The 24870-nt window shown below is 38.2% G+C and overlaps 1 protein-coding gene across 2 annotated transcripts in view; it reads left to right on the top strand.

Moving 5' to 3' along the window:
* LOC124582178 (alpha-mannosidase 2) overlaps positions 1-24870 on the top strand; it is a 199248-nt gene that overhangs the window by 65576 nt on the left and 108802 nt on the right. For both annotated transcript variants that reach the window (XM_047131307.1, XM_047131310.1), the window contains exons 4-7: positions 1963-2110; positions 14203-14374; positions 14451-14591; positions 21315-21475. In XM_047131307.1, the coding sequence (XP_046987263.1) occupies positions 1963-2110; positions 14203-14374; positions 14451-14591; positions 21315-21475 (622 nt within the window). The remainder of the gene's footprint in view (positions 1-1962; positions 2111-14202; positions 14375-14450; positions 14592-21314; positions 21476-24870) is intronic.

The following is a 24870-nucleotide window of genomic DNA, read 5'->3' as shown; positions in this document are numbered from 1 at the left end:
ATTCAACCAATGTAATCAAGGCTGAGATGTCTGATTGGGGAGTAATCATGTTTGGGATTCCACAATGCTCAATCTGAGGTCTGGTGTTGTTTCTAATATATGTAAACAGTTTCTGCCTGGTATACAACAAGCAGAATTAGTTCTTTTTGCAGATTACACCAGTATTGTAATGAATTTGAGCATACATGCAGCAGCAGAAGAAATGGCAAACAATTTTCTTAAGTGTCATTGCCTGTTTTTCTGCGAATGGACTCACTCTCAGATTTAAAAAAGATGTAACATATTCAGTTCTGCACATTTAGAGGTACTATGCTAACAATAAGTGTAACGCATGGTGAGGAAATAATAAATGGGATGGAAACTTAAGAATTTTTTGATATCCATATTGATGATAATTTAAACTGGGGGGTGGGGGGGAAACAGCTCAGTTCAGTCACACTTGCACTAAGAATCATTGCAAATCTCGGGGAGAGACAAGTCAGTATGCTGACATATTTTACATATTTTCGTTTACTAATATCATATGAAATAATGTTCGAGAGTAACCTGTCTTTAAGGGAAAAAAAATCTTCATTGCTCAAAATGTGCTGTGAAAATAATATGTGGTGCTCACCTACAATAATCTCGTAGACATCTGTTTAAGGAGTTGGGCATTCTGCTTTACAGTATAGTAATTCCTTCATGAAGTTTTTTGTGAATAATCCACCACAGTTCAAAAGGAACAATTATGTACAGCGTTACAATACAAGAAGAAAAAATGACACTCATTACTCCACATTAAGTTTGTATGTAGCATAAAAATGGGTGCCAATGCTGCAGCTAAAATTTTGAACACTTATAAAATGTCTGGCAGACAACAAAGTAAGATTTGAAAACAAACTGAATAAGTCTCCTCTTGACAACTTGTTCCTTTCTGTAGAAGAATTTTTATTATTGTAATATGTAAAAGGTGGTGGGTACTACTATGTACTAAAATACACACACACACACACACACACACACACACACACACACACACACACACACACACTTTTTTATGTTTAGCATGTTGTTGTATTTACAAATTAATTTGTGATGTGAATCTAAAATGACTCATTCCACATTATGATGATTTATCATGCAAATGATCCATGGGACATAAAGCAATCACCTCCATACTTATACTGGGCATCCACATATAGCAAATTTAAGTGGTGTTTATTGGAATTTTTTGTTTTATTGTCAACTGCAATTTATGTTGTGATGATTTATCTACATACATCCCCTGTTAGTAATATTGTGTCCTCTGTGGGTTGAGAGGACTGAAATCTTATGACAGAACAGACTATATTTACAAAGGCTGACCATTTGTACCTGTTCCAACTCTGTAAGTGATTTAAATGATGTCTTTTGGGTTAAAGGAAAGATCGTGATATCACAGTAGTTTCTATCACTGACAGATAATGATAAACCTTGGTCAAGTTTCTGCTATAGATCTTTAGATGCATCCTTAATGTGACTGTTCAAATGGGCAATCTATCATTTTAACACTTTAAATGTTTTGTCATGATTTTAAAATAATGTAAAAATGATGTAACCTTCATGCTTCTTCCTTGTTCTTGCACTGAGATAGGTGGTTGTGTAGCTAAGGCACTGAAATTGATCTTGAGAGGAAATTGACTTAAATGCATTTCTACCGATCCTTGTTAAGGTTTCGTGTGGTTACCATAAATCAGTTAATGCAAATGCCAATGTGATTCTCATGAATGGGCTGTAGCTAACTTCATGCACTGTCCTTGCACATTCTGAGCTAGTGTTCTGTCTTGAGGCTCATCATTGATGGGATGCTAAATCATTTCATTCCTTTTTTGATTCCTATTGGTACAGTTTTTGTATAATACTGTATTTATGTCGTACTTCTGTGCGTTTTTTAAATAAGTTGACTATTATATGAGTCTAGTGATGTAAGTTCTTTTGTTTTAGCTTTTGGATCTGTATGAAAAACTGCCTTTTGATAATGTGGATGGAGGAGCGTGGAAACAAGGTTGGAATATAGTGTATGATCCAACTCAGTGGACTGAGTCAAAGAAACTGAAAGTTTTTGTCGTTCCTCACTCACACAATGATCCAGGTAAGTTCAGGCCTTTATTTTAAGTGATACAATAAATGACCTGAGGAGGACTCTGCTAAAGCAACCTCTGACAATAGCTTCTGTGTATTCTTCCAGTGCTGTCTAATTTCTTAGAATATATAGTCCATGACCAGCTTAACAACTGCATAGAAATGAATAAATTACTAGACAAATACTAACCATTATTCCACAATCACAATCATGCACCCTCTACAATAATAAAAAGAGCAGACGACCTGTGAAAAGACACGTGATGGCTTTCATACTATTTCAGGGTTGCCACAAGGTCTGGAAATCAGGGAATGTCAGGGAATTTCAAATGTATCAGGAAAATTTGAAAGAAACACTTGAATAATCTTGTTTTTGTCTCAGTAAATGAAATGGTTTAGTTACTGAGATGTTGTCCATTGTTGCTGGCTGGGCGCAGCTGAGTACTTGCACTGCTTCCTGACTCCCTCATTCTTACTGCTTCTACCATTCCTACCACTCCCCTCAGCTTGTAGTCAGTGCAGGTGTGAGCAGTGGTTTGTTTGGATCTCATTCTTAGAGATTGTTGACGGTGACTGGAGACGGTGGACATGTGTGCATGAGTAATATCTGATTGATTGTGTAAATGTGTCTGATTGATTGTATGAATGTGTGTGCTCTCATTTTCTGACAAAGGCTATGGCCGAAAATTTTGTTGTGAGAGTGTGAGTGTCTTTTCTACATGCCTGTCTGCAGCTCAGGAGTCATCTTTACAGTGAGTTGCTACCTATCCTCACTAGTACTGATTCTCAGAGTATTTCCGCAAGTTATCTGTTACATGAATTGATCAGTGCGGCCTCATTTCATCAACGTGCTATATGTGACACGTGAATAGCCGGCCACATGAATGGACTTCCATGATGGGCCGAAACCACAGGCCATTTCTTTGGGTTTCTCTAATGGATCGGGCCTGCTGATTTGAAGCCCATTGTTTTCCACTAATGTGCAAGCCTTGCCTTTCGAACCTAGTCTCACAGATATGCCTGCAGGCTGGGTCTGTTCGTGTGTGGCATGATGTGGTGGATTTTCGTTGTTTATCCAAGGACCCACGACTGCAGTGCTTCTCAGCAGGTCAGAGGCCACGGGTGATGGATTTCAGGAATTGTGACTGTCTCACGACAAGTATGTTGTACAGTGCAGCATTTTATGGACTTTTTTATTCTAGTACATTTTGACACTTCAAAAATAATTTATATATTAGACAGTATGGACATAATAATAATAATAATAATAATAATAAATAATAAAGATTTTATTGTCTTTAGGCCATTACAGCAATTGACAATTGACAATAAGAAGAAGAAAATTGTTGCAGTTGCTGGTGGTTTGTACGCTATGTACTCACATATTTCTTGAAAGAAAAATCACACAATACCTTTAAAATAGTGGACATAATGCAGTGAATAGTAACTGACAATAACGAACATAGTAGAACCATCATTTTATTGGTGCTCGCTGATAGTGCTGGTTTACACGACTCTTCCCTTCCTTACACGCTTCTTCAAGAGGCCTTCCTTTTTCTGAGGTTATTTCTGAAATCAGTGAAGGTATATTAAATCTGTCTTGCTACTCCAAGGAAATGCATATTTTTGTCTCCAAATGTGTTTTATTTTATTGAAATAAAATAGCAACAGTGGTATAATGAAACACCTATACCATTTGGCTTGCCTTCTCCATATAAAAACAGTTCATTACAAAAGCTGTTGATGTTAGTACTTAAGATTTTTGCTCACATGGTGGAGCAATACAGTAGTTCTTATTTTTTTTGTCATATCATGTCTTTACTTACCCTTGAGATCTCAAAATTTGCCAGAGAAAAATGCTAAGAAGCTTGTCTGGAAATCAGGGCAATATCAGAGAATTTCACTTGGGAAAGATTGTGGCAACCCTATATTTAAATATTAGTGAAGACTTTGATATTGTTGACTTTTTTGCTTGCCAGAATTGATGGGCTAAATTTGTCTCTGACTGCAGTAAAATGATTTTTCTCGTATTTGAAACTCTTCCAATAGTACGTGATGTCTGGGTGTACAAAATCACAGTGTAGGCAGATAGTATCAGGTGTCCCCCAGGGTTTGTTGTTGGAATTAATACTCTTCTATTTGTTGCTCAATGAACAGTCATCAGTTATATCATACTCTAAAATACCTACCACATGTGTACATTGATCTCTAGTTGTATTTAAGTGCAAAATCTAGTTAACTACAGAATATCCATGTTGACCAGTATAAATTTTTGCAATTGGTACAGACTACAGTGTTGAAAAAACAGTCCATCCCAATCCCAGATGGTTCCAGTTGGTCATTGTATGCTTTTTGATGCAAAATATTTAGGAATCCATCCCATCTATAGTCCTAAATGAGACAAACATAAATTTATTTCCTTCAGTGAAGACTAGATTTTTTTGTCTGATATATTCCTAAAGTGGGCTGACCTTGTAAGAGAGCATCTGCATTTCTGCATGCAGTGAAAAAGATGTGAAAAGCTCTTCATTTTGGACCTGAAAAAACAAAAACAAAACAAAAAATAAGAAATTTGTACAATTTCTTCTGTTTCCATCTGTTGGTTACAGCAATCCTATCCTATGAAGTCTTTCCCTGGAGAACTTAGAGGGCTAAAAATTCCTGATGAATGCCTGCGTACAGTACATTTATGAATTTACCGCCTTGGTTATATTTCACCATTGAAAGCGCAGTTATCCTTGCTAAATTCTGAAAGTTATCACAGGGTCTGTCCTCTTTACCATCGGATCAGTGAGTACTGTTGCTATTTCTTCTCATGGGTTGTAACACTCTTATTTGAATAACACAGCGGAATACAAATTCCCATCAAAGCAGGATCCTTTCTGTCTGTTTCTGCCACACAACTATCTTCTCTAAATCCTTTTCTGTTGTAGGTATTGAAGGAACGTGAATTAGAAACTATCTCCTTCACAATATCAGAGAAGTGAGCCACATCTGTAGCTTCAAAAGGCAGTGTATGACTTATCTCCTAAAGCAACAATAATGTACGCCCTTCATTTTGATTACATTCTTAACATTACCTTTCTTTTGATTGCATTCTTAACACCATCTTCCCTCCTTCCATGTCAAACCTATTCAAGGTGGTGTGGTGTGAAGTAGCAAGGGCCAGTTTACTATGTGACACACCAGCCAGTAGCATCTGTCTGTAGCATGTACTTGAGGTTGTGAGTAAAGCGTTATCATTGATTTTCATGTTAGTTATGTTGACAACGTGCAACTGTTATAGTGAAGTGATAGTGAGAGTTTTCTGAGCATATAAATTTTTCTAGGAACAGGCAGAAGCAGAAACAGTGGCCCAATGTGGTGCTTAACCTATCATTTCTAATTGCCACAGGAGTCAGTGGCTGTGGTGTTGGACACACACACACACACACACACACACACACACACACACACACATATCTCACACATCCAACTGCAGTCTCAAGCAACTGCAACCACACTGTTTGCAGCAGCAGCAGTGCGTGATGGGAGTGGCGATAGGGTGAAGCTAAGGAGGAGGCAGGGGTGGGGAGGGGGAGGGATAGTGATAGGGGTGGCAGACACTCCTCCTCTACCATTCTGCCCACTCCACCCTTCTCCTTATCGCCACCCTGTCGCCACTCTAATCATGCACTGGTGCTGCTGTTCGCAGTGTGATTTCAGTTGACCGTGGCTGCAGTTGTCTGTGTGAGGTGCGTTCGTGCACGTGCATGGTTTGCAGGAGAGCTTCTGTAAAGTTTGGAAGGTAGGAGACGAGGTACTGGCAGAAGTAGAGCTGTGAGGAGGGGACGTGAGTTGTGCTTGGGTAGCTCAGATGGTAGAGCACTTGCCCGCGAAAGGCAAAGATCCCGAGTTTGAGTCTCGGTCCAGCACACAGTTTTAATCAGCCAGGAAGTTTCGTATCAGCACACACTCTGCTGCAGAGTGAAAATTTCATTCTGACGCATGGTGTGTGTGTGTGTGTGTGTGTGTGTGTGTGTATTTTTGGCGAAGGCCTTACTGGCTGAAAGCTTTATTTAATTGTGACAGTCTTTTTGTTGTGCCTATCTGTGGCTCAGCAACTCCACTATACAGTGAGTGGCAACTTTCCTTTTCATAATATTGTTACATTCCATCCTGGATTTTCCATTATCTAAATTTTGGCAACATAGATATGAACTTAAAGTGGACTCCGTTACATAAATACACAGACAGACAGAAATTTGTACACCACCACAACTTTTAATAAATGAGTGGCAACTTTCCTTTTCATAATACTGCCAACATGTACAGCTCTTTCATAAAACACAAGGGTGGATGTTATGATTCTTATATTCTGGTATTCTAAAAGTGTGTGACATTCCCAGTCAGGTTCCCCAGAGGGTCATTCCATATCAAATCACCCAATAAAAAATAAATTTTACACCCACCTCCTTAGATTTTCATGAAATTTGGCTCAAATGGTTCTAATACCATCCTGAAAACACCTGCAAATTTTTTTTGCTGTATCTCTTATAGTTTTTTTTATAAATTTTTAAAGCTTTTTATGTTTTGCGTTTCCCGAACCTTCGGAAATGGTAAATTTAATTTGTATTCAAAACTTTAAAACTGCTTATCTTAAAAACTCTTTTAGATAACATCATGAATTTTTGCAGCAAGTTTATTTATTATACATATTTGAAGATAAAATTGATACTATTAAAATATATTAATATTTTCTATGAAAAAAATATATATACAGGACTATTACAAATGATTGAAGCGATTTCATAAATTCACTGTAGCTCCATTCATTGACATATGGTCACGACACACTACAGACATGTAGAAAAACTCATAAAGTTTTGTTTGACTGAAGCTGCACTTCAGGTTTCTGCCACCAGAGCGCTCGAGAGCGCAGTGAGACAAAATGGCGACAGGAGCCGAGAAAGCGTATGTCGTGCTTGAAATGCACTCACATCAGTCAGTCATAACAGTGCAACGACACTTCAGGACGAAGTTCAACAAAGATCCACCAACTGCTAACTCCATTCGGCGATGGTATGCGCAGTTTATAGCTTCTGGATGCCTCTGTAAGGGGAAATCAACGGGTTGGCCTGCAGTGAGTGAAGAAACGGTTGAACGCGTGCTGGCAAGTCTCACGCGTAGCCCGCAGAAGTCGACGAATAAAGCAAGCAGGGAGCTAAACGTACCACAGCCGATGGTTTGGAAAATCTTATGGAAAAGGCTAAAGCAGAAGCCTTACCGTTTACAATTGCTACAAGCCCTGACACCTGATGACAAAGTCAAACGCTTTGAATTTTCGGCGCGGTTGCAACAGCTCATGGAAGAGGATGTGTTCAGTGCGAAACTTGTTTTCAGTGATGAAGCAACATTTTTTCTTAATGGTGAAGTGAACAGACACAATGTGCGAATCTGGGCGGTAGAGAATCCTCACGCATTCGTGCATCAAATTCGCAATTCACCAAAAGTTAACGTGTTTTGTGCAATCTCACGGTTTAAAGTTTACGGCCCCTTTTTCTTCTGCGAAAAAAACGTTACAGGACACGTGTATCTGGACATGCTGGAAAATTGGCTCATGCCACAACTGGAGACCGACAGCGCCGACTTCATCTTTCAACAGGATGGTGCTCCACCGCACTTCCATCATGATGTTCGGGATTTCTTAAACAGGAGATTGGAAAACCGATGGATCGGTCGTGGTGGAGATCATGATCAGCAATTCATGTCATGGCCTCCACGCTCTCCAACTTAACCCCATGCGATTTCTTTCTGTGGGGTTATGTGACAGATTCAGTGTTTAAACCTCCTCTACCAAGAAACGTGCCAGAACTGCGAGCTCGCATCAACGATGCTTTCGAACTCATTGATGGGGACATGCTGCGCCGAGTGTGGGAGGAACTTGATTATCGGCTTGATGTCTGCCGAATCACTAAAGGGACAGATATCGAACATTTGTGAATGCCTAAAAAAACTTTTTGAGTTTTTGTATGTGTGTGCAAAGCATTGTGAAAATATCTCAAATAATAAAGTTATTGTAGAGCTGTGAAATCGCTTCAATCATTTGTAATAACCCTGTATATGTATCTTTTTTTCTTTTTTTTTTTTTTTTTTTTTAACGGATGTTTTGTTTTATAAGAATTGCAATATCTAGAGTCTCAGACCTGGTAGAATGCTCAAATTTGTTTTAATTTACTCTTAAACATATAGGCTACTTGATAAAACAAAAATAATGATGGCTTTTTAATTATAGTAGATTAATTTATTTAATTATAGTAGATTTAATTATAGTAGATTACATTAGAATTATGTACAAAGATAGTGTACTTACGACACTTATGTGTAACCCAACTGATTGCTTGAAACATTGAATTTTTTGAGTAGTTTTGTCTTTTTTATAAACATTAATGCTGATTCAAACTGTTTTTCCACTTCATCCAAGAGCTTTCAGTTCTTTTTTGAAGTAATACTTTCTTCCAGTGCCTCTTGATTGAGGTGCGTCTACTACACAGACTATGTGCTCCAAAGGCACTATGCAAGAATCTTCTCTTTCAGGCCAATAAAATGATGCAGCTGGTCCTGAAGGATGTAGAAATAGAATTTCTGCATCTTCTTCATCATTGAATATTGTTTTTACCAGTCCAAAGTACCAGTTACCATCATAATTTGCAGCCACACAGCTATTTATGGATGGTTCAACACGAACCCAATCAGAAGAAGAATGGAAAGAAAAGATTAACGAGGGTTTTACACTATCTGTAGTCCTTCTAATTTCAAGGTTGCTTGTTGGAAGTGGTTTGAAGTTATGAAAACTTCTTGTTCCAGGAATGGTTCGGGTTGCTGAAAAACGTTTTTCTAGTTTTAACCGTAGCAAATCAGCTTCTTTTTTGTCAATAAAGTGAAAATGAATGTTTTCAATATTTTTTTCACAAAACTTGTACACATCGATTGCTGTCATTATTTGTTCTTCGTCTGCAAGCTGTGGACTGGCTTTCCTTAAAATTCTTTTAATAGTTCCTCCTAGGCCATCACAAATTGACTTCCCATGACTTGTTCCAAAAAAAGAGTGTTGGGCCTTCAAATTAAAGTCTCTCAAGTGTTCAGTCAAATTTTTAAAACTGTTTCTATTTTTGTACTGCCCAGCACAACCATCTGTAAAGTAGTGAACTGAGTCAATGTCAGTATGATGTAATGACAGCCACTTTGTAATTTCTTTTTGTACAAAGTTAGCAAAACCAGTGTCATGTTCTTGGTCATCACTAATAAAACAGTGGTTGGAAACAAAAACATTTGTTTTCCTCATTTCTTAGAAAAACTCCAACTGGGTGTAGAGTACAACCACCTCTATTCCAGTGGTAACTTTGGATCTCATTTTGTATAACAAAGGAATAATTTTCACTGAAATCCATCACAATAATTGCTGTTTTGGGTGGTGGGTCTTCTTTCAGTCTTTTAAAGGCTGCTGATTGGGATTTTGCTATAAATAAGTGCGGGTGAACTTTTCCAATGACCTAACCAATAAAGAAATGTAGTCTTCAACACTGATAAACTGTTTGATCATTTCTGCACTGTCTGTGTTAACCCACTGACTGATTACAATTTCTTCTTCTAAATCATAATCTTCACTTAGTTTTTCAGTTAAGTACTCAGTTAGTGCAGTATTTGCAGGACAACTGTCGCAATGATGTAGCATGCAGTTTTGGTTTCCCGTGTTGCACACAAGCATCTTAATTAGGTCTTTATAAGATTCTTCAATTTTCACAGCATCCAGTAATAGTTTAACATTCTGGTGGATACTGCATACACATACAGTGTGTGTGCACACCTGCAGCACCAGCAAGGATACACCATTTAGGTCTCAAGAAGCAAAATTTTGAAAATCCTACTTCTACCTCGGGATTCTCCCATTTGAAAGAATAATAGAGTTCTCTCAAGTTACACAAAATGAGTCTTTTTTGCATGTACACATTTTTCTGAACACTTACTTTGTCTTTTGTTCCAGGTAGCACTCTGGAACTTTCATCCTTTTCATAAAAATCTGTTACAAGTCTTACTGTATTTTCAGAAAGAGTTTTACCTTTTTTTGGACCAGGAGTTTCCAAAATACCCTTTTCAGATTGTAGCTTTCTAGCTTGTCGCACCATGTACTCACTTACATTAAATTATTTCATCACTTTATTTCGACTCCAATAATCTGAAGCCAAGGTCAGAATCTGGATTTTTCTAGACCTCCCAACAGATGAAATCTTCTCTTTCATAAGAGAAATCATTACATCAAAATCCTTTGCTTTCTCAACCATACTTGTATCTTCTTCGTCATCATCAGAACTTGGTGCATCATATCTTAATGCTTTTGAAACTGCCTTTTTTGTAGTCTTTTCAATACTGCTAACCTTCCTTTTAAAATAAGACCCTTTACTTTGTTCTGACAAGCCATGAAGCTTTATCGGTGTTAAACCTCAATTATCAAGAGCAATGTTTGTTTGTACGAGGGATTCATTTCTGGATTCCAATGATTCTAATTCAACCATGACTTCATCATCTGTTTCACTTTCATTGACTTCAACTCTTAATTTTTCCTCACAAAAGTTACGGCATGTTGAGCAAAGCTTTTATCCAGGTTTTATGCAAATATTTTTTGTCAGTAATTGTTTAGAAAGATCCAAGCCTACACTTCTCAACGATTTTTTGATGGGCTTTTTGTGTTTTTTTAGTGGGTCTACACATGTTGTTTGATACTTTTCAAAAACATTTAAAACGTAATAGCTGTGGTGGGAACATATATTCTTAAATTCACACAGATTAATTCCAGATCGTAAGTGGATCAAATCTTTTTCTTCCTCACTCAATTCAGATACTGGTTGTAACTTTTTTGAAGGTGTGTAGGTTGTTTGGAAACAATCAGAGTTTTTAAATAACCCTACGCTACAGGTTTGAATATCTGACATACTGATTTCACTTTTGGTCTGATTACTGTTCTGGTTACTTTTATAGGATGTTGGAAAAGAATCTCTGTAAACTAAGTAACAGTAGTTACTGAAAGTTCGAATAAACTTAATAAAATACTATCCAAGCACTATTTAACACTGTAATAATTATTTACTTCAAAACACAGGAGTAACAAAACAAAATCCAAGCGTACATTGTTACTCCAAGAAGACAAAAACTTATTCTCGGTGTCTAAGCCACTTGGTACTTTTTATTTTTAAAATATAATGAATATTATTTTAAAAATTAGATAACTATTAAACAGGTTAAAAAACTTGTAAATTTTTTTTCACATGGAAGATTTTAATATATTTTTATGGTAATTTTTTTTAACGTTTAGATATAATACACAAACTTATTCCAAAATTTCATACTGATATCTTGAGTATTCTGTAATATACAAATTTTTTTAGTTGTGAGGACACGTTTAAGTTACGATTTCCGACTGCTGAAACAATGCCAAATCTAAAAACTTTAAAAATTTATTAAAAAAAACTATAAGAGATAGAGCAAAAAAATTTTACAAGTGCTTTCAGGATGATAAAAGAAGTAATTGTACCAAGTTTCATCAAAATCTGACATGGTTGGTGTCAAGGCCTGGGTGACTTGACATGGAATGACCCCAAACAGTGTTCATGGGAAAGTCAGGGGTGCCATCACATTGTTCTTATCTGAATACCGGCAACAGCAAGAGTTGTTGATCTATCGGTGGCAGCAGTTGACCCATGTGAAGGGAGACATTTTATAGTCACTATGTAGATTATGGCAGAATGGCTTGCTGTCAAAATAATGTGAAATTACAAACAAAGAAATGATTTCCAGGAATCTTCCTTCCTGCTCAAAAGAGTTGCCAGCCTTTATGTAACTATGCCTTTATTTGAAATTGTAATTGCTACTTGCTCAGTTTTAAGAACCAAGAATGGAATCTATCTAGTTTCACATATATCTGTCTCTCATGAACACTCTAAATTTCACATATATCTGTGACTCATGAAAACTCAAAACAACTTAATTATCATGTTTTATTATTTTTTACTATAAGCTGTTCATCATAAGAATAAACCTGATGTAAACATTGCACTATGTGTCCTTTTGCGTTTGCTGGAACCTCATTGGATTTCTGTTTGACGTGGGACTGCAGCCAGGCTGTCTCAAGTACTGTCAGGTATGATAATAAGGGTACATTTTGTGCTGTGCGTTACGCGCACATTGACTTAGCGAAAATATGGGACAACAGCTTTACCGCCGTATTTAACTTGGACAGCACTGACTGATCAGCTGGTACAGCTAACCTGCAGCGATGTGGCCAGCTGCACTTCACACATAAAAAGAGATGAGCAGGGGAGCAATACAGCTTCAAATGTCATTTAATTTTTAAGCAGAATGAAATAATACACTGCAGATCTCCCACAATACGCTCCTTAGATGACTAGATGAAAACCTCAACACGTTATCATTTTTAGCTAACGTACTATTATAATTAAAAACAAGAGTGATGAAAATTCCTGACTTAACCACAGGGTAATTTTTCTGCTTAAACTGTGTGTAACGTAAGAGAGTATTGAAGGATTTCACCATATAGTTAAATATTGAAGCCACTGAAGGTATTACTTACAGTCAGTCATCTGGTAATCTCTTAGCTCTTTGCTTATCTGAATCTGAGAAATACATTTCAGTTCTGGAAGTGTCACCTGCTACATTGATAATGAGCCTATCAACAGAATCCATGAAGCCAGCCAGGCGCAGTATTTTATTTTCTTCCTTTATGACAAACCATTCTGTATCCCGCCAGCATTCGGCAGTGATGTGTGAAAAAGCTGCGTTCGTTATTTCCAGTATGTCTGTCAGCTTAACAGTCTTGTTACTTCTTGGGCCAAATCCGCAGCATGGCTGTGGATCAGTTCTGTTGGGTTCATATTGTAATGGTACAGTAGCAAATGTATAAATACAGCATTTGTATGATGTGCTTGATGCTGTGAAAATGATTATTTTTCATGTTTCTAAGATACTTATCTACCTCTCTGATATAAAACAATGGACATAATCCAAATAAAGAGCATTGGGTTTTTCATTTTTGCCTTAACAAATTAAATTATTATATTTTCTTAATTTAAACAACTTTTATAAACAGTGTTTCATAAAACGTTGATAATTAAGAATTTGTATTTGAAATGGAAACAGGAAATTCGCATCCAGTATGTAATTAGAAACAAGAAGACGTGCATTATTCATAAAAATGATGATGAGTTTTATAGTTATGAGATGTAGGTATTTCAAATTGAACAGGGGGAAGGGGGGGGGGGGGGGGGGGGACAGGGGAACGATACTGAGGAGATTTGAACCAACGCACAAATAACTGCATTCGGTTCGTATTCCATTACACTACTAACTGTGCTACTCATTCAGTGCTGGTTTATCGACTGCAGTAAATAAGTGCAGAGAAAACTTCAAAGCTGGTTATCTCCATAAATTTATGAAAAACATTAAGAACAGCCTATTTCTCGGCACTTTTTACCATGTTCCACTACGGAATAGAAAGCGGCCTCAGCCATTTTCATACTGCACATTAACAGCGCGACAATCAGAGCACAATGCTGCAGAGGCTGTGACTGTACACGATTTTTGAAATAAAAACTACATACCTGAACCGTAATTGAGAAAAATGTTGATGGTTGTTAATACATTTGAGTATCTTAAAGTTCCATTCAACGTAACTTAGTAATAAGATATCTAATAAGTAAGTAGGACCTACTATCAAGAGCGTAACAATCCCAGTGTACGTGTGCTACGGCTTCTGAGCAATCATCGCATTTGTGTTTGTTTACATCAGGTTGATTCTTATGATGAACGGATCATAGTACAATGAGTATTTGAGATCTGAAATACTTTTATCAATTCAGAACATGCTTAAAAGAGTACTGAAAAACTTGATAAAGATAGACAGAAAGAATGTACAGTGATTAGTCTGCAGACTTTGGTCTTTCTTATATGGAGCAGATGTATCAGCTGTCTATAATTTTCCTGATATTCTAACCAAGTATCATAGTTCTTGCAAAATTCTTGATTCTTATATAATTGCATTTGGTGTTTCAGGATGGATTAAAACGTTTGAAGATTATTATCAGGGACAGACTCGAAGCATTTTAAACAACATGGTGAAAAAACTGGGAGAAGATAAGCGCCGTAAATTTATATGGGCTGAAGTTTCATTTTTCCAATTGTGGTGGAATGAAATAACGCCTGATATACAAGAAGAAGTGAAAAGGTATGTTTTTAGTGTTTTAGTATTGCATTTTGAAACTTAAGTTACAAATTACATTTGGCCTCTCTTTCTCTTTCAGACTGATTGAAAATGGTCAACTAGAAATTGTGACTGGTGGATGGGTTATGAATGATGAAGCCAATACCCATTATTTTTCTATGTTGGGGCAGATGATTGATGGGCATAATTGGCTGGAATATAATCTTAACATAAAACCCAAGTAAGTGATATTTATTATATGGTCAATACCCAAAGACTTGTGTGTTGGATGCATACACTGTATCACTATCATAAGCCATTCAGTATCTGCTTCTGGACAAAGCTCTTTAAACTTTTCCATCTGTCAGTATTTATGTTGCTCCTGCTCATTGTAAATTATTTTAGTCACAGTATAATTTAGTTTCACCTGTACATTCATGCCTACTCTTCCATTTGGTTTTGAAATGTATCCCCAATCTAGGCAAGCAGTACAGTGCAAAATTATAATTTAAGTTTGTTTCATTAACAAGTTTTCCGTATTTGTTTTCCCAGGGTAAGGATATGAAAATTGCTGAGAACAGTTTATTTTATAAGGAGTGTTATTGCTTGAGATGCTTCTTTCAATTCTGATTTTTTTTCTTGCTCTGGGTGAGGTATAATAGAAGCTGTAGCAATGATGTATGTACTAATGCAGATTCAAAAAATGTCGTGTTTCTCAAGAGCAATTAGCACAGGTTTGGTTGAAGCACAGTCAACAGATTTTTTAAAGTGCTAGAACCCCAGATAAAATGGTAATTTATATCCACAACTTGGAACTGGTCTGTGCTTTGCAAATGTCTAAATCAAGTTTTCAGTGGCCTGATTAAGATATTTTTTTATACTACATTGGTGATAAGTTTAGTGAGTCACAGAGAAGAGACTTTTATGTCTATAACTCTTTCACACTAGTCTGTCTCCTTTCTTCTGAAGTAAAATAAGTATAGCATTGATGCAGTTCTGGGGACGTGCTTCCTCCAGTGTTACAAAGGTGACTTCAAAAACTAAGTTACACGATATTATGCCAGGCTAACTAACTTTTATTCACTGCTGTCCTAACTACAAAGTGACTCACATACGTGATGCTATTTTTCAACAATGTCATTATGTCTCTGTAAACAGTGGTTGGAACATTCCTCCCACATGCCAGCACTATTTTGACAAATTTAAGCAGAATCTCAAGGAAACTTTATGTCAAAGTAATCTTCTACCCACCTACAGAGACTTGTGCTCTTCTCAGTTTGCTGGAGGACGATCTGGGATTGTGGAGGGGTGGAATCTACAAGTACCTTGCCAGCGTGGCAAAGTCTACATGGATCAGACCATGCACACCATGCATGGAAGGTGCGTTGAATGTGATTTCACAGCCCTGCAAGTCAGCAGTAGCCAACCATAGTATCTCCACAGGGCATTCCATGGATTATTATGCCACAGGAATCTTGACCCCGATGAGATCCTTCTGGGATGCACTTAAAGAAAAGAATCTGTGGAAATAAGTGTGGTGGAAGAGCTTATTAATCATGATGGTGGGTTTCTTCTGGGTTCTTCTATGAACCATGAACCATGGACCTTGCCATTGGTGGGGAGGCTTGCGTGCCTCAGCAATACAGATAGCCGTACCGTAGGTGCAACCACAACGGAGGGGTATCTGTTGAGAGGCCAGACAAACGTGTGGTTCCTGAAGAGGGGCAGCAGCCTTTTCAGTAGTTGGAAGGGCAACAGTCTGGATGATTGACTGATCTGGCCTTGTAACAATAACCAAAACGGCCTTGCTGTGCTGGTACTGCGAATGGCTGAAAGCAAGGGGAAACTACAGCCGTAATTTTTCCTGAGGGCATGCAGCTTTACTGTATGATTAAATGATGATGGCGTCCTCTTGGGTAAAATATTCCGGAGGTAAAATAGTCCACCATTCGGATCTCCGGGCGGGGACTACTCAAGAGGACGTTGTTATCAGGAGAAAGAAAACTGGCGTTCTACGGATCGGAGCGTGGAATGTCAGACCCCTAAATCGGGCAGGTAGGTTAGAAAATTTTTAAAAAGGGAAATGGATAGGTTGAAGTTAGATACAGTGGGAATTAGTGAAGTTCGGTGGCAGGAGGAACAAGACTTCTGGTCAGGTGACTACAGGGTTATAAACACAAAATCAAATAGGGGTAATGCAGGAGTAGGTTTAATAATGAATAGAAAAATAGGAATGCGGGTAAGCTACTACAAACAGCATAGTAAACGCATTATTGTGGCGAAGATAGACACGAAGCCCACACCTACTACAGTAGTACAAGTTTATATGCCAGCTAGCTCTGCAGATGACGAAGAAATTGAAGAAATGTATGATGACATAAAAGAAATTATTCAGATTGTGAAGGGAGACGAAAATTTAATAGTCATGGGTGACTGGAATTCGAGTGTAGGAAAAGGGAGAGAAGGAAACATAGTAGGTGAATATGGATTGGGGCTAAGAAATGAAAGAGGAAGCCGCCTGGTAGAATTTTGCACAGAGCACAACATAATCATAACTAACACCTGGTTTAAGAATCATGAAAGAAGGTTGTATACATGGAAGAACCCTGGAGATACTAAAAGGTATCAGATAGATTATATAATGGTAAGACAGAGATTTAGGAACCAGGTTTTAAATTGTAAGACATTTCCAGGGGCAGATGTGGACTCTGACCACAATCTATTGGTTATGACCTGTAGATTAAAACTGAAGAAACTGCAAAAAGGTGGGAATTTAAGGAAATGGGACCTGGATAAACTGAAAGAACCAGAGGTTGTACAGAGTTTCAGGGAGAGCATAAGGGAACAATTGGCAGGAATGGGGGAAAGAAATACAGTATAAGAAGAATGGGTAGTTTTGAGGGATGAAGTAGCGAAGGCAGCAGAGGATCAAGTAGGTAAAAAGACGAGGGCTAGTAGAAATCCTTGGGTAACAGAAGAAATATTGAATTTAATTAATGAAAGGAGAAAATATAAAAATGCAGTAAATGAAGCAGGTAAAAAGAAATACAAACGTCTCAAAAATGAGATCGACAGGAAGTGCAAAATGGCTAAGCAGGGATGGCTAGAGGACAAATGTAAGGATGTAGAGGCCTATCTCACTAGGGGTAAGACAGATCCTGCCTACAGGAAAATTAGAGAGACCTTTGGAGATAAGAGAACGACTTTCATGAATATGAAGAGCTCAGATGGAAACCCAGTTCTAAGCAAAGAAGGGAAAGTAGAAAGGTGGAAGGAGTATATAGAGGGTCTATACAAGGACGATGTACTTCAGGACAATATTATGGAAATGGAAGAGGATGTAGATGAAGATGAAATGGGAGATATGATACTGTGTGAAGAGTTTGACAGAGCACTGAAAGACCTGAGTCGAAACAAGGCCCCCGGATTAGACAACATTCCATTGGAACTACTGACGGCCTTAGGAGAGCCAGTCCTGACAAAACTCTACCATCTGGTGAGCAAGATGTATGAAACAGGCGAAATACCCTCAGACTTCAAGAAGAATATAATAATTCCAATCCCAAAGAAAGCAGGTGTTGATAGATGTGAAAATTACCGAACTATTAGTTTAATAAGTCACAGCTGCAAAATACTAACACAAATTCTTTACAGACGAATGGAAAAACTAGTAGAAGCCAACCTCGGGGAAGATCAGTTTGGATTCCGTAGAAACACTGGAACACGTGAGGCAATACTGACCTTATGACTTATCTTAGAAGAAAGATTAAGGAAAGGCAAACCTATGTTTCTAGCATTTGTAGACTTAGAGAAAGCTTTTGACAATGTTGACTGGAATACTCTCTTTCAAATTGTAAAGGTGGCAGGGAGCGAAAGGCTATTTACAATTTGTACAGAAACCAGATGGCATTTATAAGAGTCGAGGGACATGAAAGAGAAGCAGTGGTTGGGAAGGGAGAAGACAGGGCTGTAGCCTCTCCCCGATGTTGTTCAATCTGTATATTGAGCAAGCAGTAAAGGAAACAAAAGAAAAGTTCGGAGTAGGTGTTAAAATTCATGGAGAAGAAATAAAAACTTTGAGGTTCGCCGATGACATTGTAATTCTGTCAGAACTTGGAAGAGCAGTTGAATGGAATGGACAGTGTCTTGAAAGGAGGATATAAGATGAACATCAACAAAAGCAAAATGATGATAATGGAATGTAGTTGAATTAACTCGGGTGATGCTGCGGGAATTAGATTAGGAAATGAGACACTTAAAGTAGTAAAGGAGTTTTGCTATTTGGGGAGCAAAATAACTGATGATGGTCGAAGTAGAGAGGATATAAAATGTAGACTGGCAATGGCAAGGAAAACGTTTCTGAAGAAGAGAAATTTGTTAACATCCAGTATTGATTTAAGTGTCAGGAAGTCATTTCTGAAAGTATTCGTATGGAGTGTAGCCATGTATGGAAGTGAAACATGGACGATAAATAGTTTGGACAAGAAGAGAATAGAAGCTTTTGAAATGTGATGCTACAGAAGAATGCTGAAGATTAGATGGGTAGATCACATAACTAATGAGGAAGTATTGAATAGGACTGGGGAGAAGAGAAGTTTGTGGCACAACTTGACCAGAAGAAGGGATCGGTTGGTAGGACATGTTCTGAGGCATCAAGGGATCACCAATTTAGTATTGGAGGGCACCGTGGAGGGTAAAAATCGTAGAGGGAGACCAAGAGATGAATACACTAAGCAGATTCAGAAGGATGTAGGTTGCAGTAGGTACTGGGAGATGAAGAAGCTTGCACAGGATAGAGTAGCATGGAGAGCTGCATCAAACCAGTCTCAGGACTGAAGACCACAACAACAACAACAAGGTGTGGGATGTTGTGATTGCTCTATCTTCGGAAAGAAAACATTTTATAGCAGATGACATGCCCAGTGAAAGTTAATTTTAAGAATGTGACATCTGAATTTTAACTCTACGGGCCTGCATTCTGACAGAGAGGATACATGTAGGATCACCATTATGCATGCACCTATGTGCCAATCTGGAGCAATACTTGGAGGGAGCCTGAAACTTGACAGAGGCCACTCATGTAGTGGCTGCCTTCTTGCATTTGTGTCCGCTTTCCTGAAGATGGGTAGCTGCCTGTTCAGTAATTTCATTCCAACAGTCTGGATGGTTGACTGATATGTCCATGTAACATCACTCACAATGGCATTGCTACGTTGGTACTGCGAATAGTTGAACTAGCCATCTCCAGTGCAAAAAGCTTACCTGATGATGGCTGAATGGTTAACTCCACACTAGTGTATGGGATTGTTCCTATATCTAGGTCTATTACCAGGAATCTGAGCCATGAGTGAGGCAAGGGTTTGGGAGCAGGGGTAGAGTGGGGATGGACAAGGACATTGCGTAGGTTCGTGGGAAGGGTGGGCAAGATAGTGGATATATTATTCAGGGCATGACGAGAGGTAGTTAGAACCCTGGCAGAGAATATGACTCAGCTGCTGCAGTACCCTGGTGTCATTGAGTCGTGAGAGGAGGGCTCCTTCATGGCTGCACAGTGGGTATGTGGGAGATGGCAGGGGACTGAAGAGACAAGGTAAGGGAGATTGGTTTTTCAACAAGGTTGGGAGGTACTGCTGAGGCCTCAGTGAAACCTTTGGTATATTTAGAGGGTGACTACTCATCACTACAGATAAGATTACCATGGGTAGCTAGGATGTATGGAATGGACTTCTTTGTGTGGACTGGGTGGCAGCTGTTGAAGTGGAGGTATTGTTAGTGGGTGGTATGTTTCATGTGGACGGAGGTACAGATGTAACCATCCTTGAGGTGGAGGTGAACATCATAGAAGGTGATTTGTTGATTTGAGGAGGACCAGGTGAAGTGAATGGAAGAGATGATGTTGAGGTTCTAGAGAAAAGTGGATAGTGTGTCCTCATCCTTGGTCCAGGTCACAAAGATACCATCAGTGAATCTGAACTACATGAGGGGTTTGGGATTCATGGTGGTTAGTAAGGATTCCCCTAGATCGCACATGAATAGATTGGTGTAGGATGCTGCCAATCAGGTGCCCATTGTTGTACCATGGATTTGTTTGCAGGATATTCCTTCAAAGAAGAAGTAATTGTTGGCGAGGATGTAGTTGGTCATGGTGACTAGGAAGGTGCTTGTAGGCTTGGAGTCATCTGGGCATTGGGAAAGGTAGTGTTCAGCAGTGGCAAAGCCATGGGCATTGGGGATGTTAATGTAGAGGGAGGTGGAACAGTAGTGAATTACGGGGTGGCAGGTGGTAATGGAACAGGAATTGTGGAGAGTCTGTGGAGGAAATGGTTGGCATCTTTTATATAGGATGGAAGGTCATGGGTAACAGGCTGAAGTTGTTGGTCCACGAGAGCAGAGATTTCCTGAGTGGGGCACAGTAACCCATCACGGTGTGGTGTCTGAGGTTGGTTGGGTTTATGGATTTCAGGAAACATGTGGAAGATAGGAGTGTGGTGAGTGGTAGGGGTTAGGAAAGAGATAGATTCAGGGGAGAGGTTCTGGGATGGGCCTGAGGATTTGAGGAGAGGCTGCACATCCTACTGGATTTTTGGTATGGTGTCACTGTTTCAGAGCTTGTAGATAGACGAATCACTTACTAGTAAAACAAGAGTTGAAGAGAGCCAATAAGAATCACAAAATAAACAGGTGTGTGTTGAAATGTTTCTCCAAGTAACTTGAATATAATGGGGGGTCATGTAAACTTTAAATAGTGATCGTCGTTCATATTACTTCTTCAATTTATGTGCACTGACAGTAGACTGTGTGTAGTTCATTTCTTCTTCTAACACATAACATGCAGTAACTTAAAATAAGTTCTTGGGAATTAGCTCTTCCTTGCACCAGTCCCTTCTCTTTTTATTATTTTTCATATTAAGTCTTGCAACAACTGTACACAAATGAGTTTGTGACTGTGGATTATTATTTATAGCAACAGCTGGTCCATTGATCCATTTGGACACTCTCCGGTCATGGCCTACCTCTTAAAGAAAATGGGGTTTTCAAATCTCCTCATCCAGCGTGTCCATTACTCTGTCAAGAAACATTTAGCACGCAACAAACAATTGGAATTTCGCTGGAGGCAACTATGGGGTATGTTACAGTGTTAATATTTATTCAATACTTGAATAATGTAATTAGCAGTAAGTGATGTCTTCTCTGCTTTCACCATCTGCATACAAAGACTGATAATTTTTGTGTAAGCTATGTGCAATGAAAATTGCTTCTATTTACAGAAAAGCAGAATGATTTGTAGCTAATTTTTGTGGTGGGTTATGCCAGAACTAATTTATTTGACGTAATGCTGCCAAGAGTGACTGATTTAGTAGAAATGAGATTGTTTGTAAACAGTTTTTGATGTTGCTGAGCAACAGTCATACAATAACTTTTTTAAATGAACACAACACTATTTGACTGTACTGACGTTTATTTAATTACGACCCAGGTTTCGGCCTTTGGTGCCATTTCCAAGTGATTGAGTTTATGTCATTAACATATATTGAAGGACATCAAGCTCAAATCCTGTTTTTATTAAATATGACATGCTCCCACTGTTATTTACTGATTTTACATGATAATGATTTTACATGTGTGGGGAGGAGTATTTTCCTTAATTTATAGCCAATTTTGATCTTGATGTCCAGCAATGTATGTTAATGGCATAAACTCAGTCACTTGAAACTGGCATAAAAGGCTGCAACCTGGGCTGTAATGAAATGAACAACAGCACAGTCAAATTGTGGTGAGTTCATTTAAAATATATAAAAAAGAGATTGTTTGTTTGTATTCTTTGAAGTAATGTTCATTTCCTAAAAAGAGCATATAAATCAGTAGAAAAAAGAAATAGACAGGTTGAGGAAATTTACAAATTCTAGTTATATTCCAGACCTTGAAGCCTAGAAAGATTTTCTTGTAGTGATTATCTAATGGGGACACCACAAAAATGTGAAATCAAATGGAGCAGATGACATTAGTATACACAGTGAAGTATCCACTTTATTTGTGTGTGCGGTGTTAGATTTAATTGTTTCCAGTTGACCTAATGCAGAAGTTTATGAAAAAGTTTGTTTGGTTGGTCATCTGCATGATTTTCATTCAAAGATGAACGTATCATACATGATATTTTTGTGAATATGGTACATGGCACCCATTCACACATTACTGAGTAGCACACGAGCTTAAATTTGATAAGAATGAGTATTTTATTGTGAATTCACTCTGAGAAAACTCTTCATGGATTGAATCATTGGGATGGCTGAATTGATGAAAATCAAATGACTAGTATTGAATCCTATCAGGCCACTGCTAATGTTAAATAATAGACAACACCGTTTCAGGGTTTCTCCATCTATAAAAGTGGAAGTAATTTTTGCTAAGTTAATGAGCACTGATATGCTGTGTGAAATTAAATTTGAAAGTGTTTTGTAAGGGATTACCAAATGAAAACAAGACAGTTGGATGAAAGTAATCTACCTATTATTTCAAAAGTAATTGCCATAGTTGTCAACACATTTATCTCACTGTAAGACAAGATGGTAAGTGACTTCATGGAAAACTGTTGCGTATGGAACAGTGATTGTACCTAAGCATGCACCGCTTTGTCTGAATTAAATCCAAGCCATGACTATCTCTCCTCAGGGCTTAAAAAAGTATGAAATTGCATGGAGAGAGATAGGACTGCATGGGGGAAGTGTATGGGCTTCCCAGCAAAACTTCTGCAGTTTAGTCAAAAACACCTTGGCAACATGTTAACACATTAAGAAGTCAGTTGCCTGTTGCCTTAACTGATAGCAACTTGATAGCATTTAAATCTGGTGAACATATATAGATTTACATAGATTCTGCTAGTTCCATCAGCCACTACACTGAGAGTCATCTTAGAGTGTGCATGTAATAGTCTTTGACACTTTGGGGATTGTTTGGTTTCATAACACAGAACACATTCCAAGTGTTGCATTGTAAGTGCTGTAGCTCACATATTCATTTGAGAATGTTACGAGCATATTAATCATACCTCTTTTGTAGCTTTGGGGATGATTTGACAGATTATGGAAATACAAGTTTGTGTTTCTTGGTTTTTGATACACGTACAGTTTCTCATCACTCCCCAGAACTAGAACATCTCGGAAGGGTAGCTGTTGGTCCTTTTCTAGCTCGGTAGTAAATTTTAAGTTGGCATGGAGACTGTTTGAATGTCATAGGAAGTTGTCATGCTGTTAACCACACCACAAAGGTGTCGTAGAATTGGGTGTCGCCTTGTAAATCTAAGATGGATACAAGTCCTGTACCTGCCTTCTGAAATGCTCAATGAGGAAATTGTCAACCTCTGGACTAAGCAGACTCTCATGGTGATGCCTTCCAGGTGTTTGCAGAAATTGCCACTCCACATAATGTAGCTTGTGGGAAGGCAGGCATGAAAGAACTTGGTGATGTCTTGCTCAAAAAAGGAGGCGATATGCTTCTACTTAGTTTGGCAGTTAAACATATGTACAAGATGGCAGTAAAAGTCAATCAGAGTGGTTTGGTGAAAAACAAACACACAAAATTGTGAAAGAATTGTGTATAAACAAAGGTAAGTGGATGGTGAGAAAGGAAATAGATGTCAAATTTGCAAATAAATCAGTGAAAGATGATCGGGAGAAGGCCCTGCAGTGTAGTGAATGGTAAATTGTTGTAGGCAAATTCATAAATAAGCATGGAATTGTTATATGCAAATAAAAATGGACCCATCTACATCTATGGAAACCAGTGCTGGAAAAGATATAGGGACAAGGTGTTGATTAATCGTGGTGATACAGATAATATTTCAGGCTGTTAAGCCGTGGTCGAATGGATCCATTCAACCACAGCTTAACAGCCCAGAATATTTTATTAACTGTGACAATTCCAGTAATGAAAGTTTACATTTTACAGAAAACAGATGACAGTTTGAACAAGACAGACAAGAACAAAGACTGACAAGAGGGTTACATAAGAAGGAATGTTAGCCACATGGGCTAACATAGCAACAAAACGAATCAATTTTTGACAATCTAATGTAATTGGATAGATAAAATGTACTCACAAAATGGCAGCAGAACACACATATAAAAGAAGGTTATAATTAGGCAAGCTTTCAAAGCCAGTGGCTCCTCCTGCACACATAATGTCAACTGGAAATATCACTTTGCAGTCCAATCCCAAATCTTTTGCAACAGCAAACCTGACATTGAACACTGCCTGGAACAGTTCTGGTGACGATCCCAACATGATGCACCACCACTACCTCAAAATAATCCCTTACAAGCCTTCCAACGATTCCTCACATTTCTTCACAACTCTTCCTTAGGTCCCTACAACATGAATCTAACCTGTCTTCTGCAGAACTCCAGGCTTTATGTGCCCTAAAAGCTGATGACTCCATCATTATCCTCCCAGCAACGGATCTACCATTGTGGTATTTGACCAAAATTAGTATGTTTGTGAAGGTCTAGGCCAGTTGTCTGACA

This window comes from Schistocerca americana, chromosome 1, assembly GCF_021461395.2.
Source record: "Schistocerca americana isolate TAMUIC-IGC-003095 chromosome 1, iqSchAmer2.1, whole genome shotgun sequence".
NCBI lineage: Eukaryota > Metazoa > Arthropoda > Insecta > Orthoptera > Acrididae > Schistocerca > Schistocerca americana.
Note: the sequence above shows the minus strand (reverse complement) of the source record. Positions and strands in the feature narration are given on the sequence as shown.